The following is a 17,522-nucleotide window of genomic DNA, read 5'->3' as shown; positions in this document are numbered from 1 at the left end:
AGAAATATAATGGATCTACTTAATAGACTGCCACTTAGCGATTCTTTATTTCCCTTACACATAAGGAACAATACGGACGGTATCAGTGACGCAGGAAGGAATGAAGAATCGGAAAATTTATACATTTTCTGTGATTGTCTCCTCAATATCCTCTGGTGACTCTGCGGCATCAGATGCTGTCCTCTAACTTTCTAGCCTGGATCTCTAGATACAGCTGTACTTCATTGTTTCTTCACCTAGTGGCAGACATGTGGAATGCAGACACGTTGTTTTTATATGTACAGTGGCGTTAAGATGATAATAATAAACTAAATGGAGGCCGGGTGCTATCGCATCAGGAGGGCGGTAATGTCACGATGGGGGCTGGCTTTGCAGCATTGAGAATCTCTCTCCTCCATGTCCTCACCCACCTATCCACTCTCTTTCCCCATGTGCTGACTTCTCCCGTCTGTGCTCTCTGCTTTGACCTGTCTACCCCATGTGCTATCCCCCGTGTCTGCTGTCTCTCTCCTTCCCGTGCTGTGTTCTCCCCTCATGTGCTGTCTCGTTTCAGCTGTCTCCCCTTGTGCGCTTTCTCTCTCCCCCATCTGCTGTCTTCTCCTCTCATGTCATCTCTTCTTTGACCTGTGTACCCCATGTGCTCTTGTACACGGTCAGACACAGACAATTTTTAAAATGAACTTTTGTTCGTGGGAAAACCCCTTTAATGTGATCGGCTTCCTCTGCCTGTAGACACGTCGTGCATCTGCCGCCGGGATCAGCTGAATTATTCACTGCACCTGTGCGGAATTCATGCAGGCGCAGCAAATCAGACCGCCGCCATCTTTGTGCAGACAGATAGTGGCGGTCACATTAAGGCCATGTTCACACAGTGCGTTTTTTTCTGCGGAACCACAGCGTTTTTGCCGCTGCGGTTCCGCAGCTGTTTTCCATGCAGGGTACAGTACAATGTACCCTATGGAAAACAGGAACCACTGTGCACACGATCCTGAAATTCAGAAAAAAAGCCGCGCTGAATAGCTGCGGGAAAAAAGAAGTACCATGTCACTTCTTTTTACGGAGCCGCAGCGGTTCTGCACCCATTGACCTCCATTGTGAGGTCAAACCCGCAGTAAAACCCGCAGATCAAAAATATATCTGCGGGTTTTATTGCGGTTTGTGGTGCCGAACCGCTGCAGCAGGAAGTGCGGGGAAGCGGGCGGAAGTGCGTGGGTGGAGTGTGGCTGCCCCGATCCCACCCCCCCCATGCTCCGATGCCCCACCCCCCGTGCTCCGATGCCCCCCGTGCCCTAATCTCCCCCCCTTATACTTACCGGGACTCCCGGTGTCCGTCCGGCCGTCTTCTCCCTGGGCGCCGCCATCTTCCAAAATGGCGGGCGCATGCGCAGTGCGCCCGCCGAATCTGCCGGCCGGCAGATTCGTTCCAGGCACATTTTGATCACTGTGATAACCTCACAGTGATCAAAATAAAAAAAAGGTAAATGCCCCCCCCTTTATCACCCCCATAGGTTTTCACAATAATAAAATAAAGAATTTTTTTTTTTTTCCCCACTACAGTTAGAACTAGGGTTAGGGGGTAGGGTTAGGGTATTTTCAGCCATTTTAACCCTAAAAAAACCTCCTAGAAAACACACTGAAACTGCACTAAAAACCGCATCAAAAAGCACCAAAAAACACACCTGCGTTTTCTGCCAAGAGCTGCGGTTTTTAGTGCAGAAAAACAGCAGGGAAAAAAGGATGGTGTGAACATGGCCTAAAACTGAGCATGCGCTCCTCCTGTACAAAGATGGCGGCAGTCTGTGAATCATTCAGCTGATCCTGGCGGCGGAGTGTTCACGACGGTGTTCTGCTGGTGGTACCACGCAAGAGGTTGCATACAGCGTATACAGTGTGTGTGTGTGGTGCGTACGGCGTATACAGTGTGTGTGTGGTGCATACGACGTATACAGTGTGTGTGTGGTGCGTACGGCATATACATTGTGTGTGTGGTGCATACGACGTATACAGTGTGTGGTGCATACGTCGTATACAGTGTGTGTGTGTGGTGCATACGGCGTATACAGTGTGTGTGTGGTGCATACGGCGTATACAGTGTGTGTGTGGTGCGTACAGCATATACATTGTGTGTGTGGTGCGTACGGCGTATACAGTGTGTGGTGCGTACAGCATATACATTGTGTGTGTGGTGCGTACGGCGTATACAGTGTGTGGTGCGTAAGGCATATACATTGTGTGTGTGGTGTGTACGGCATATACAATGTGTGTGTGTGTGTGGTGCATACGGCATATACATTATGTGTGTGGTGCGTACAGCATATACATTGTGTGTGTGGTGTGTGCAGCATATACATTGTGTGTGTGGTGTGTGCAGCATATACATTGTGTGTGTGGTGTGTGCAGCATATACATTGTGTGTGTGGTGTGTGCAGCATATACATTGTGTGTGTGGTGTGTGCAGCATATACATTGTGTGTGTGGTGTGTGCAGCATATACATTGTGTGTGTGGTGCATACGGCATATACAGTGTGTGTGTGTGTGGTGCTTACAGCATATACATTGTGTGTGTGGTGCTTACGGCGTATACAGTGTGTGTGTGTGTGGTGCGTATGGCATATACACTGTGTGGTGCGTACGGCATATATATTGTGTGTGGTACATACGGCATATACAGTGTGTGTGTGGTGCGTACAGCATATACAGTGTGTGTGTGTGGTGCGTACAGCATATACAGTGTGTGTGTGTGGTGCGACAGTGTTGCGCTGGTGGTACCGCACAAGAGGCTGGTACTACCAGCAGTTTCCATATTGAGACACCCATCACTTGGGTGTCCCAATATGGAGGTCGGTGAACTTCCGCAGCTTGGAATGCTGGGATCCGGACACATCTGGACAGAACAGGATGTGAAGACATTACAAGGTAAGCATGAAAAGATTTTTGGCCACGTTCACACATTCAGTATTTGGTCGCAGCAGAGGAACAATCGGAGGAAAAGTATAATAGAAACACGTCACCACATTTGCATTTCTCACCTATTCCTGGTTTTGTCTTACAAATACTGATGTAAAATCTTACCAAATCCTGAATGTGTGAATGTGACCTTATTGTAATTCATGATTTCGGTTTGATTGTGCCTATGTAAGGCTTCTTTCCCACTTCCTGGTGATTTCTGTACTTGGAAAACCAGTACTGGTGAGATCCGTGATCCACGTCCCATCCATACGCATGTGTGTGCCATCCAGTATCAGTTTGCTGTCCGTGTGACACGTACCGGCACCTGGGAAAAGCAGTAGAGTTCTCGCTGTTCCCAGGTGCCGGGTGCTGAAGGCAGCTCTCATCATTGTCTCCTGGTCTCTGAGATCAGCGCTATCAGGTGACAATGATGGGAGTTGTATTCAGCACCCAACCCATTGCTTACATTGTGTGTAAAATTAAGCATTAAATAAAAAAAAATGTTGTGGGCTCCTGTGTAATTTTCACAACTAACAGAGAGAAGGCATATGGAGAAATATACGACACTCCTGTGTAGTGGTTCCAACCCGGAAATAGTCTAGTTAAATACTTGCCAATTCTTGGGTTGCAGTGAACGAAAAGGTTTGTTTGTTTATTTGGTAGCTTTAGAATTAACGTTTCAGTCCTATACTTGGACCTTCATCAGAACTGTACAAGACATATGAAAATATGATATGTTGGAACGCCCGATATAGTAAACAATCATCAATAGAAAATAACATCCGTAAAGAGCGATTACCGTAGTACATTGTGAAACCGATATTTACAAATAAAGACCAAAAAGTCAATCATACACATAGCGTTAGATTAGTGTGATACCAGAAGGATACGGGAAGATCGAGTTTGTGATCTGTGCCGAGTTTCCAGTCTCTGCCACTACGTGGTGATCTGTCCCATGAAACAGATAGTAGCACAAGATCATGGAAGGGATTCTCAATCTGGACTGTGAACGCTAATATCCACACTATGTATCTGGGGTGGGTGAGAGCCAGAATAAGGCTCCTGGGAAAAGTGAGTATATTAGTGAGAATGAGGTAATAGTTGATCTAAATGAGAGGAAACAAAAGGGTTAAAGAGACTTGGTCAACCACGATGTAACTAGTGTTTCAGTAGGAAAACAGGCACTGAGTCAAAGATAAGCCAGGAGGTAAAAAGAGGTTAATAAAGGCGACCTGATTACCACTGAAGAACTTTAATTATAAAGTTACCAAAGAAATAAACCTTTTCGTTCACTGCACCCTTTTGAGTGCCAAACATTTAGCAGAGAGAAAGCCCACGGCTTGGGGATGTTGTTAATAATCTGGGAAAGGGAACAATATCCCAAAAAGTTTCCACGAGGCTATTAATAACAGCTCACAGCTGTTTGCTTAGCAATTACTGTTTAGTGTACAGAAGACCCCAGATTTTAAAAAATGACATACGGTCCTCCTATAGATTCAAACCAGCAAAGGCTAAACAGACAGCTGTTGGTTGACATTAATAGCCTGGGAAGAGGCAAGAGATATTGTTTCACCCCACAGGCTACCAACATCAGAGCTCAGCCAACCTAGAAATGGTGCATCAATAAGATGCACCAAATCTGGCTCTTAGCCTTTCTCTTCCCACCCTCATGCAGTGGCAAGTGGGGTAATAGGGTTGGGGTTGATGTCAGCTTTGTATTGTCAGCTGACATTAAGCCCAGGGGTTAGTAATGGAGAGCCATCTAGAAGACGTCCCCATTACTAACCCCATAGTAAGTTTTGAAATAAACACACAGCAAGAATAAAATTATTTGATAGATATACTCCCCAACCCACTTTTTCCCATTTATTACTATGTAAATGAAAATAATAAAAAAAACAAAAAACACATTCCTCATCTGTCCGACGAGAAGATAATCAATTTGCCTCACCTATGCTACATCTGGAGGTCTTGATGAAAGGTGGCATAATGCGAACGTTCACCCTGACATCCAGGAAATGCTGAGCTTGGGACGCAGCTTCAGTGACAAGCGGTAACGTCATAGAGTTTACCGCCGATCACTGCCAGCTGTTCCAACGCTCAGTTCACTGTGAGCCAGCTGATGAACTGCGGTGACCTCAATGAGATCTCTGCTAGCATTGTGAGAAAAATCTCACTAATCAATTACTAATTTGCCAGATGACACCAGTAACAATAATCTCTGTGCACTTGGTATAATCCTACTCTCTCATCCGTCCTCTAGTGCAAAATGAGTCAAGAGAAAATGTACACTTGTGTTGGCTACAAGATCTATGGACTATACAGCTTCTACGTAATCCCAAATTAGAGGCAAACAAAGAATAAAATTATCATGTAATGTTTTATTTGGTAGCAGAAGTAACCTTCATTATTAGCATCTTTGTTCATCTTTTTTGGGCAATTTTTTTTTACTTTTTTTTAATATCTATTAAGAAAGTAAAAAAACATTAGTGAAAATGCTAAGATAACGCTAAAAAAGACAATCGTGTATCTTCTGTGCATTATTTCAGCATTCCAGTTGACTTTTATTGTAAAGAATGGAACACCTTCCTAGCTGAAAACACCTTAAGAATGGACTCGTCACTTCTTTTATATGCTTGACATTTTTTAAAACCTTAGGTCTCTGTGCCCACAATGAGCTTTTGATGAGTTTTTGAAGTTGCTCTTCATCTATTAGATATATTAAGTTACTTATGTTTTTTCATTGGGTTTTTTAGTGCACTTTTTTACATTTGTTTTTAGCACATTTTTGATTATGCGTATTTTATGTGTTTTTGGTATATGTCATGTTCTAAATAAAACAGTGCGCCGCCCGTGTGCCCACTGGGTACCACACGCACCGTGCCGGAGACAGCGCTAAAGTTTAGCGCTGTCCCCGGCATCGTGCTGAAGCCCCATTCATATGTTCCCTGCAGCAGTGTTTGCTGTAGAGAAGATAAGAATATTAGTGTGTAAAATGCAGATCCAGGTCCCTTTGGGAGGTGGAGCCGCATATTCATGATTGTAATCGGCGGCCCCACGTGACCGTATACAGGAGAAGCTGCGGCCAGGAGAGGACGCTGCGGCGAGGGATCCGGAAGCTAGGTGAGTATTTTAATTACAGTGGGGAGGGGGCAAACAGGGGGTGGGAGGTTGTTTGGGACCTGGATCTGCATTTTACACACTAATATTCTTATCTTCTCTACAGCAAACGCTGCTGGAGAGAAGATATGAATCGCGGCTTCAGCACTAGTGGGGGGGACAGCGCTTAATGTAGCGCTGTCTCCTGCACGGCACACGGACTGCACACGGACCACATCCGTGTGCAGTACGTGTTTTACACGGACCCATTGACTTTAATGGGTCCGTGTAATCCGTGCGCTCCCACGAACACTGACATGTCTCCGTGTTTGGCACACGGAGACACGGTCCGCAAAAAATCAATGACATCTGAACAGATGCATTGATTTTTATGTGTCTACGTGTGTCAGTGGCTCCGGTACGTGAGGAAACTGTCACCTCACGTACCGGAGCCACTGACGTGTGAAACCAGCCTTAGCAAGCCTTTCACGTCGCTTTGCTGTATCATGTGAGGCATTACAAGTTCATGACAAAGGTCTTTTAAAAATAGGCGTCTCCTGTCCTTCCTCCACGCATGGAATTCTGGATGAGTTTCTGTATAAATGCTGAATGAATTTAGGGCTGCTACATCAAGCATATTTGAAAAAAGTACTACAGGCCATCGTTTTGTTTGCCTCTTGCATGAATATTCTCCCACCATCTCATCCATTTTGTCTACACCTCCTTTTGTTTTATTGTAATGCAGGATGATTTCTGGTTTTAATTTTCTGTCATTGCTGTCAATACTGCAATTGTGATGCATGGTACTGAGTAAAATCACTGATTTCTCTTTCTTCGCTTTGTAAGATACTAAAGTCGCTTTGTTATTGAATCCAAAGACACTCTCATAAAGTGCTCGCTGACGATTGTGATTCAGTTCTTCTGGAATTTCTCGTCAGCTCGGCTTGATAGTACCAACAAGTGTAATAGCTTTTTGAAGCAGAAAATTGCCTAGTTCAACATTGGTGAAATAATTGTCCATGGTAATGTTTCTACCTGAATTGAATATTGGAACAGCAAGAGTTTTGACAATTTCAGACCCCAGATCCTTCTGTACTCGTGCACCAACCTCTTTGCCACAGTAGATTACACCATTTATGCCATAATAATTTGCAGAATCACACATCCAGAAGATTTTGATTCCATATTTGGCAGACTTGCTGGGCATGTATTGTATGAACTTGCAGCGTCATTACTGTGTTCAGAAGGACTTGAGATGATGTCATGGCCTTATCTCTCCCTCCAAAAATCACATAACCTCCTCATATGGCATTATCCACACCCTGGCCCCTCCACCAGCATTACTGAGTACAAATAAAGTAACTTGAGACACAAACACTACTGAGAACATGATAAAAAATACATGGGGGCCTAAAAGGCCCCCAATCCGTACAGATGTGGTTTTCACCATTAAAGCATTGTTACACCGAAATGCCTATGAAAAAAATTATATGAACAACTGGATATTACCAACAACGACATACTTGAGGATTAAATGGAGTTTCAAAATTCTAACTTAAGTAATTTTGCAGAAATTAGCAAAAAAGTAAGCATGGGGGCCTAAAAGGCCCCCAATACGCATGCTAGGGTTAAACCAGTTTTTGTTCACGGTGTTTGTGAGGTTGTGTGGTGTTAGCCACAGGTTGGTGGCATTTTAAGAAAGAATTCCTACATGGTCAGAAATCTTGAAAGTTTCTAAGGAGCCTTAGGCCTCATTCACACATCCGTGATTTTTCATGGTACGCAAAAGCAGATTCATTTTCTATCTGATAAATCACGGATAGAACACTTACATGAACATCTGAATAAGGCCAAATAATCTATGGATGTTGTTTTGTAAATGTTTTGGAAAAAAAAAATAGTTATCTCTTATCTGCATTTGTGAAATTATTGTCAAAATGCACCACAAAGAAAGAAATCCTTCATAAAGGTCCACCCAGTATCTGTATGAGCCACCAGTCATATATTCTGCTCCCTGGGTAGATTTCTTCTATGAAAATAGTTTCTCAGCTGTTTCCCAATATCCTTATAGAACCCTTAGATACAGCTAATAGAGCATGAAGGGGCTCGGAGAAGGTGGCAGTGAAGGTGTGTAAGTGTCTGATGGGGTCACACAGCTCATAAAAGGACAACTGCCCGGCCTCATAATCCAGACATATCCTGAACCGATCACTGGAGATCTGGTGAGGTAACCGGATCACTTTACTGTCATGTCTCACTGAATACTGATTATTATTCCCCTGCCCTCCATATAAACCCCAGGACTTTTTATTATACCCAATATATGACTGATCTCCTCTCCTGTCCATTGTGGGATAACATATCGCCACCCTCCAACTAGGTGATCCCCTGGTCTCCACATCCCAGTAATGTCGTCCTGAGGTAAATCTCCTCCCGCTCATCACCTTATTAATCTGGAATCTCTCTGCTGTTTCTGGACGATTCTGCGTTATTTCTGTCCAGGTCGCAGTTTTCAGGTCGTCTGATATAAGGAGATTATTAGCGGCCGTGTTTACATCCAGTAATATGTCTGCAGAATCCTCCACATGAAAGATCACATTTGTATCAGTTATCATAGCAGATAATGTCTGTGATATGTGTGAAATGAGCTCCGCACCCCAATCACCTCCATCATGTCCTCCTGTGGCCTCATCACCTCCATCATGTCCCTCTGTTTCCTCATTACCTCCATTATGTCCACGTGTGTCCTCATCACCTCCTTCCTCCCCCTCAGGATCACACAAGTCACCGGTGTCTGGTTCCTGTAAGACAGTCAGTGGATCCGTCATGTTACACAGCTCCTCAATGTGCCTCATCTTCCTGGACAGCTCGTCCTTTTTTATTTCCAGTTTCTGGATCACATCAGACAGTGATAGTAACATCTTCTCTTCCGACCTGAAGATGTCACTCAGGACCTTCTTCTCCATCTCATCCAGTTGTCTCCTGATATCTGTACACAGGGCAGTGACTCTCTCGGCTTCTCCAGCTGCTTTTTCTTGAGCTTTTCTCTTGCTCTCCTCCAGACTCCGGACTCTTTCCTCAGTTTTCTTTCTCTTTGTGAGCAGTTGTTGCAGAACATTTCTCAGTTTCTCCTTTTTCTTTCCAAAGGCCTCCTCCAGCATCTCCACCCGGTGTCCCCGATGTTCTCCGGCCAAACTGCAGGACACACAGATACAAGCAGCGTCCTCAGTGCAGTAATATTCCAGGATCTTCTTATGGACAGAACATTTCCTTATCTCCAGAGAAGTGCTGGGATCAGATAAGACATGTTCTGATGATTTGCTGTGAATTTTCAGGTGATTATCACACAGAGAAGCTTCACACATCAGACAGGACCTAACAGCAGGTACCGGAGAGTGAATGCAGTAAGTGCAGCAGATCCCGGTGATCTCCCCCTGATGTCTCTGAGTAGACAGGAAATTCTCCACTACATTACACAGAGTTATGTTCTTCTGTAGTGGAGGCCGCTTGTGAAATGTTGCTCTACATTCAGGACAGGAATATTCTCCATACCCGCCATCTGTATCCGGCAAACGATCAATACAGACCCGGCAGAAGTTGTGTCCACATCTCAGGGTTACAGGATCTGTATAAATGTCCTTACAGATGGAGCAGGTTAGCTCGTCTCGGAGATCAGCAGACGCCATGGCTTCCGGATTTACAACAAATTAATCTTCAAATGTATGTTATAGGCCACCTTGTTCCAGCAAATATGACATTGCACATCCTGTGGGAAGAGCTATTATTAACCTTATAATCTGATTGATGGGAACAGATGTCTTATCTACAGTTACAGGAAACAAAGTTGATTTCTTCATGTTTAAAAAAACACTATAGTGCTATGTTCACATGTATATGTTTTTGCTGTGTATTTTTTAATGCAAATTTTCAGCTGCGTATCACAGTACCAGCAAAGTCTATGAGATTTCAGAAATCTCATGCACACTGTTTGTTTTTGTTTGTTTTTTTTCCTCAACATTTTGTGCTTTGCTTGGTTTTTGCAAAAAGCAGCATGTCTTTTTTTCAGCATTTTTTCAGCATTTTTCACCCATTGAAAGTAATGGGTGGTGAAAGAACGCTAAAAAAAACCTCTGAAAATATGCAGTTATCAGGTTGTGGAATAGACTATGATTTTTTGGGGGGCGGGGCACAAAACTTTATCAGCATGCACAAGAGATAAAAGTAGCATAATAAAAAACAACAAAAATGCACAACAAAAAACAAGGAAAACCTGCTTTTTTCCGCAGCTTCTTTACTGCCAAGAAAGCAGATTTTGCTGCAGTAAAAAAAAAACGCCACGTTTGAATGTAGCCTTAGCCTGCAGACATGAGGTTAATCTGCAGTCAATAGCATTCTGAAACTATACTACATGTTCTGTCTTCATACACATTGATACGGTGTGTGATCCAACATACAGCATAAACCACTTCTGTCTCCCAAATAAGCAGACTGTTCTCTGTAGTCTAACTTGTTTATTGGTAACAGGTATTGAAATGCAGTAAAACTATAAGGATACAAATGACATATATAAGTATTGGGCAAATAATAACACGACTGCAACTAACAGGGAAAGCATACAGGATGATGCAACTTCTACATATAACTACATACAGCAGGTAACTGATAATCACATTTCCTGTGTACTAGCTGCTATACAGTTAATCACACTCTGTACAACACTACATTGCAAGAACAGGGATAATGAGCTTACCGGATAAACTTAACCAGAATGGCAAGTAAGTGAGGTAGTTCCAACACAACAGAAGAACACGTGTGTCCAGGGAGATACACAGAGAGAAAATGGTAGAGGCTAAATCCAAGTCGGCTAAGGTACCTCTGCTGACGTCGTGCTCATGTGACCGGAAGGGGCGGCGCTTCTTCCTCCATAGAGCAGACATGAGGAAGCTGTGGATGTCATGGCGGATTTCGTGCAGGATTTAGATTTTGAGTGTTTTGTGCAGGATTTGCCTCTTCCTCCATAGAGCAAAGCAGACAGGAGGAAGCTGTGGAAGTCATGGCGGGATTTCAAGGATTTTGTGCAAGATTTGGAGTGTTTTGGGTCGTTCTCCATAGTCACAGATCAGATAAGTGGGAGTCTGCCTGGGGAGAAAGGAGTGATGTTGCATGGGGCCGCATGTGCATGCTGGATGGGGGTCTGCCTAGGGAGAAAGGGGTGATGTTGCTTGCATGGGGCTGCATGTGCATGGGGCTGCATGTGCATGCTGGACGGGGGTCTGCCTGGAGAGAACGGGGTGATGCTTGCATGGGGCTGCATGTGCATGCTGGACGGGGGTCTGCCGGGGGAGAAAGCGGTGATGCTTGCATGGGGCTGCATGTGCATGGGGCTGCATGTGCATGCTGGACGGGGGTCTGCCTGGAGAGAAGGGGGTGATGCTTGCATGGGGCTGCATGTGCATGCTGGAGGGGGCTTGCATGGGGCTGCACGTGCATGCTGGAGGGGGCTTGCATGGGGCTGCATGTGCATGCTGGAGGGGGTCTGCCTGGGGAGAAGGGGTGATGTTTGCATGGGGCTGCATGTGCATGCAGGACGGGGGGTCTGCCTGGGGAGAAAGGGGTGATGCTTGCATGGGACTGCATGTGCATGCTGGACGGGGGGTCTGCCTGGGGAGAAGGGAGTAATGTTGCTTGCATGGGGCTGCATGTGTATAGTGGAGGGGGGTCTGCCTGGAGAGAAGGGGGTGATGCTTTCATGGGGCTGCATGTGCATGCTGGAGGGGGGTCTGCCTGGGGAGAAGGGGTGGTGATGTTTGCATGGGGCTGCATGTGCATGCTGGAGGGGGGCTGCATGTGCATGCTGGAGGGGGTCTACCTGGGGAGAAGGGGGTGATGTTTGCATGGGGCTGCATGTGCATGCTGGAAGGGGGGGTCTGCCGGGGGAGATGGTGTTTGCATGGGACTGTGTGCTGGTGGTCTGCCTGGGGAAGCTGGTGATGCTTGCATGGCACTGCGTGCTGGTGGTCTGCCTGGAGAAGGGGGTACGTTGCTTGCGTGGGACTGCGTGCTGGGGGTCTGCCTGGGGAAAGGGGTGATGCTTGTGTGGGACTGCACGCTGGAGGGGCCTGCCTGGGGACGGGGGTGATGCTTGCATGGGACTGCACGCTGGAGGGGCCTGCCTGGGGAAGGGGGTGACGTTGCTTGCCTGGGACTGCATGCTGGAGGGGCCTGCCTGGGGAAGGGAGACTGCATGCTGGGGGTCTCTGTTGGAAGGGGGTCATGTTCCTTGTGAGTGGGGCTGGGTGTCTGTTGGGAAGGGGGGCAGCGTGCTGGGGGTCTCTGGGGAAGAGAGGCTGTGTGCTGGAGTCTCTGTTGGGAAGGGGGTCATGTTGCATGCGTGGGGGATCTGTGTGCAGGGGGGTCTACCTGCTGAGTAGGGCTGATGTTATTTGCATGGGTCTGCATGGTGTGGGGGGCTGTTGTCACGTACTGTGCAGGTCAGTGTGTGATGTCACTTGCGGTGGGGGGGGTGAGTAGGGAAGTATAGTGCTACGTGTGAGGGGGCGAACAGGGGAGGGGATGAATGATGATGGAGATCTGAGGGATTGATATTACTTAACATGAGAATCTCTGCCTGATGGTGAGTCGGTCCTGTTGTGTTTTTTTTTTTAACATAAAACTTTCTCATTAATATTATTGGGCGCACATGATGTCAGGTTGATGACTGACCTATGACCTCTGGGAGCAAAACTGCGTGATAATGTCTCCAGATCCCGGGCTTTATTCTCTCCTCGCACGCTATTCTGTTCAGTATTAGCCTGGTGGCCACTGGTGTCAGCCACTACTTGAGTTTTCTGCATGATTTTTTCTGTTTTATTCTAGGTATTGTGGCTTTTCCCCATCCTGTGTCCCCCAGAGCAGTGACCTCCCTGCAGATGTCATTTCATCACTGGACTTCTCTTCACCAAGTGGAATGCTTGTGCCCCCACAATCCATGCGAGGACCCAAAGTAATGGCACTGTGGGTGTCTGATAATGTCAGATAGATGAGTATATTTCCTAAAAAAAAAAAAACAAGAAAGCAAAGGGTCCCTCTGCCTCCCCGGCCCCGTCGGGTCCCTCTGCCTCCCCAAAATTCAAGTTGAGCTGCGCCCACCAGCATCAGGGGCTTATCTACAGCATTCTGTAATGCATTCTGTAATGCTGTTGCTGTAGATAAGCCCCCGATGTATCCTAAAAGATGAGAAAAAGAGGTTATAATATACTCACGCAGGCAGTGCGATCTGATGGGCGTCGCGGTCCGGGGCCTCACATCTTGTTAGGACGACGTTCTCTTCTTGTCTTCACGCTGCGGTGCGCAGGTGCCGGGAAAGGTCAGAGAGGCCTGGGGCCTGCGCACTGCAGTACTTTGTGCTGGAGCCGCAGTGAGAAGACAAGAAGAGGACGTCATCTGATGAAGATGGGAGGTGCTGGACCGGACCGCGATGCCCATTGGACAGGACCGGGACTGTCCCTGGGTGAGTATAATCTAACCTCTTTTTCTCATTTGTTTAGGATACATCGGGGGCTTATCTACAGCATTACAGAATGCTGTAGATAAGCCCCTGATGCTGGTGGGCTTAGCTCGCCCTTGACTTTGGGGGTGACAGGTTCCCTTTAAGCACCACAATACAATTTTGCAGCTAAAGCACCGGGGACTTTGGTACAAAATGTGTTTTGCTTTTTTATCATTAATCTGTCATGTTTAATTTATTGTTTTGATTTCTAAAACACAACTTATTCATTTGTATTTATGCATATATTTATATATCTCTTTTATTTCTAACTATTTGACTTGTAATAAAATTGTTTGACAGCTATGAGTTGAATTTTCATTTCTATAATTCTTAAGCGCGGGGTGACATTAGTGGAGAGTAAGGAGTTGGATCTGTATCAGGCTGAGTTTACACATTGTAGGTTATTGGGGAAACTATCTGTAGGGACGTCCTCACCAGTAGACCGGACCCGCACTTGGGTGTTTTTTTTTAAATCCATAATTGTTTTTTCTGTAAAAGACATAAGCTGCTTTTCTCTGAGGGTGCTGCTGCCACCACTGATGGGACAGGCTGTGACATATTTTCCAGAGGAATAATGTATCTCTGGAGTGTTAGGCAATATTTACATACATTTTTATTTTTTTTTGTACTAATGGTTTACAAAACTCTGACGACCTGTGACACAGCTGGAATGAATGTGTCGCATTTATTTGTCTTGCTCCATCAATTAAGGAATGTTTCCCTCAGACCTCCTGGAGACTTCACAACCCTGGATCAGACCTAAATCACAGGACAATAAAACCTCACCCTCCTCATCTATGATGGCTGAGAGCGCCTCTAGTTCCTTCCACTGGGTCCACTGCTGAAAGCAGAGTTTTCACCTGAGAACCGTGGGCATCTTTCTACCACCTCACCCCTTTGCAAATCGGCCAAGCAGTATGAGCCCAAAGTCATGAAGCAGTCTCTTCTGATTTTTTTTATTTTTTTTTTTAACATTTTCTTAACCTGAGCACCACCTGCATCTGAGTTCTAAGTACGAGCAGCAGTAGAGTAGACACCTTAAAAAAAAACATGACAGATGTGAGCTTTCCTCCTGCTTCCTCTTCTGCTGCGGTCTTGACCTCTTCATCCAGCTCACGAACAACAGCCTACCCGCAAAGACAGGATGTGACCACACCACCACCAGCAGCAGTGTCACCAAGCATCTCCACCCTGTCCCATGGAAGTGTTCATCTCTCCATCACCCAAACCCCATAGAGAAAGAGGAAATACCCCACTACCCGCCCACAGGCCCTGGTCCTGAATAACAGCAGTTACCAATTCCTGGCCTTTGAAACACTGCCATTCCAGCTGATGGAGAAAAACCATTTTAAATAAATGATGGTGGTGGCTGTTGCTAAGTACGTGGTTCCCATCCACCACTAATGTTTCAAGTTGACCATCCCTGCCCAGCACACACATGTTGCAACCAAAATCAGGTGTGCACTGTGCAACGCCATCAGTGGCAAGGTCCAGATAACTACCGATACGTGGACCAGTAAGTATTGGCAGGGACGTTACATCTCCCTATCTGCACACTGGGTAAATGTGGCAGCTGGGACAGAGGATGAAGGCGTTCTAGCGCATGTTCTACATCTATTGTTGGACATTGCTCTGCCCATGTGGCCTACTCCGCTTACTCCATCACCTAGTCAAATGGCGCGCCTTCCCTTCCGAGCCCTGCCGTGTGCCCAAACAGTGGTTTACCCCCACATATAAAGTATCGGCGTACTCGGGAGAAATTGCCCAACAAATTTTAGGATCCATTTTATCCTATTGCCCATGTGAAAATGAAAAAATTGAGGCAAAAAGAAATTTTTTGTGAAAAAAAAGTACTTTTACAGATCAATTTGTGAAGCACCTGAGGGTTTAAAGTGCTCACTAGGCATCTAGATAAGTTCCTTGGGGTGTCTAGTTTCCAAAATGGGGTCACTTGTGGGGGAGCGCCAATGTTTAGGCACACAGGGGCTCTCCAAACGCGACATGGTGTCCGCTAACGATGGAAATAATTTTTCATTCAAAAAGTCAAATGGCGCTCCTTCCCTTCCGAGCCTTACCATGTGCCCAAACAGTGGTTTACCCCCACATGTGAGGTATCGGTGTACTCAGGAGAAATTGCCCAACAAATATTAGGATCCATTTTATCCTGTTGCCCATGTGAAAATGAAAAAAATGAGGCTAAAAGAATTGTTTTGTGAAAAAAAGGACTTTTTCATTTTTACGGATCAATTTGTGAAGCACCTGGGGTTCAAAGTGCTCACTATGCATCTAGATAAGTTCCTTGGGGTGTCTAGTTTCCAAAATGGGGTCACTTGTGGGGGAGCTCCAATTTTTAGGCACACGGGGGCTCTCCAAACGTGACATGGTGTCCTCTAAAGAGTGGAGCCAATTTTTCATTCAAAAAGTCAAATGGCGCTCCTTCCTTTCCAAGCGCTGCCGTGCGCCTAAACAGTGGTTTACCCCCACATATGAGGTATCAGCGTACTCAGGACAAATTGGACAACAACTTTCGTGGTTCAGTTTCTCCTTTTACCATTGTGAAATCAAAAACATTGTTGCTAAAAGATAATTTTTGTGACTAAAAAGTTAAATGTTCATTTTTTCCTTCCATGTTGCTTCTGCTGCTGTGAAGCACCTGAAGGGTTAATAAACTTCTTTAATGTGGTTTTGAGCACCTTGAGGGGTGCAGTTTTTAGAATGGTGTCACTTTTGGGTATTTTCAGCCATATAGACCCCGTAAACTGACTTCAAATGTGAGGTGGTCCCTAAAAAAAATGGTTTTGTAAATTTCGTTGTAAAAATGAGAAATCGCTGGTCAAATTTTAACCCTTATAACTTCCTAGCAAAAAAAAATGTTGTTTCCAAAATTGTGCTGATGTAAAGTATACATGTGGGAAATGTTATTTATTAACTATTTTGTGTCACATAACTCTCTGGTTTAACAGAATAAAAATTCAAAATGTGAAAATTGCGAAATTTTCAAAATTTTCGCCAAATTTCCGTTTTTATCACAAATAAACGCATAATTTATTGACCTAAATTTACCACTAACATGAAGCCCAATATGTCACGAAAAAACAATCTCAGAACCGCTAGGATCCGTTGAAGCGTTCCTGAGTTATTACCTCATAAAGGGACACTGGTCAGAATTGCAAAAAACGGCAAGGTCTTTAAGGTCAAAATAGGCTGGGTCATGAAGGGGTTAAATAAAAAAAAAATGTGAGCTCCTGTGTAATTTTCACAACTAACAGAGAGAAATCATATGGAGAAATATACGGCACTCCTATTCTGTGTAGTGGTTCCAACCCGGAAATAGTGTAGATAAATACTTGCCAATACTTGGGTTGCAGTGAACGAAAAGGATTGTTTATTTGGTAGCTTTATAATTAACGTTTCAATCCCTTACTTGGACCTTCATCAGAACTTTACAAGACATGAAAATATGATATGTTGGAACGCCCCATATAGTAAACAATCATCAATAGAAGATAACATCCGTAAACAGCGATTACGGTAGTACATTGTGAAACAGATATTTACAAATAAAGACCAAAAAGTCAATCATACTAATATTATAGCGTTAGATTAGTGTGATACCAGAAGGTTACGGGAAGATCTAGTTTGTGATCTGTGCCTAGTTTCCAGTCTCTGCCACTACGTGGTGATCTGTCCCATGAAACAGATAGTAGTACAAGATCATGGAAGGGATTCTCAATCTGGACTGTGAACGCTAATATCCACACTATGTATCTGGGGTGGGTGAGAGTCAGAATAAGGCTCCTGGGAAAAGTGAATATATTAGTGAGAATGAGGTAATGGTGGATCTAAATGAGAGGAAACAAAAGGGTTAGGGTATGTTCACATTTGCGTTGTGTGTTGCGTCGGCGACGCAACGCACAACGCATG

At 45.0% G+C, this 17,522-nt stretch overlaps 1 protein-coding gene across 1 annotated transcript; it reads right to left on the bottom strand.

Moving 5' to 3' along the window:
- Positions 1–5,311: 5,311 nt before the first annotated feature.
- On the bottom strand, positions 5,312–11,521 carry LOC138675090 (E3 ubiquitin/ISG15 ligase TRIM25-like). The gene is made up of 2 exons (XM_069763071.1): positions 10,800–11,521; positions 5,312–9,815 (listed from the first exon to the last, which is right to left on the bottom strand). Exon 2 carries the CDS (start codon positions 9,733–9,735, stop codon positions 8,095–8,097), a length of 1,641 nt encoding a protein of 546 aa, XP_069619172.1. The 5' UTR covers positions 9,736–9,815; positions 10,800–11,521; the 3' UTR covers positions 5,312–8,094.
- Between the last annotated feature and the right edge of the window lie 6,001 nt (positions 11,522–17,522).

This window comes from Ranitomeya imitator, chromosome 4 (genome assembly GCF_032444005.1).
Source record: "Ranitomeya imitator isolate aRanImi1 chromosome 4, aRanImi1.pri, whole genome shotgun sequence".
Classification (NCBI taxonomy): Eukaryota; Metazoa; Chordata; class Amphibia; order Anura; family Dendrobatidae; genus Ranitomeya; species Ranitomeya imitator.
The sequence above is the reverse complement of the archived record's forward strand: the minus strand, read 5'-3'. Positions and strand labels throughout refer to the sequence as shown.

Bases quoted from the DNA above. Each gene is read 5' to 3' on its own strand.
- LOC138675090 (XM_069763071.1), bottom strand. From the start codon at position 9,735: ATGGCGTCTGCTGATCTCCGAGACGAGCTAACCTGCTCCATCTGTAAG.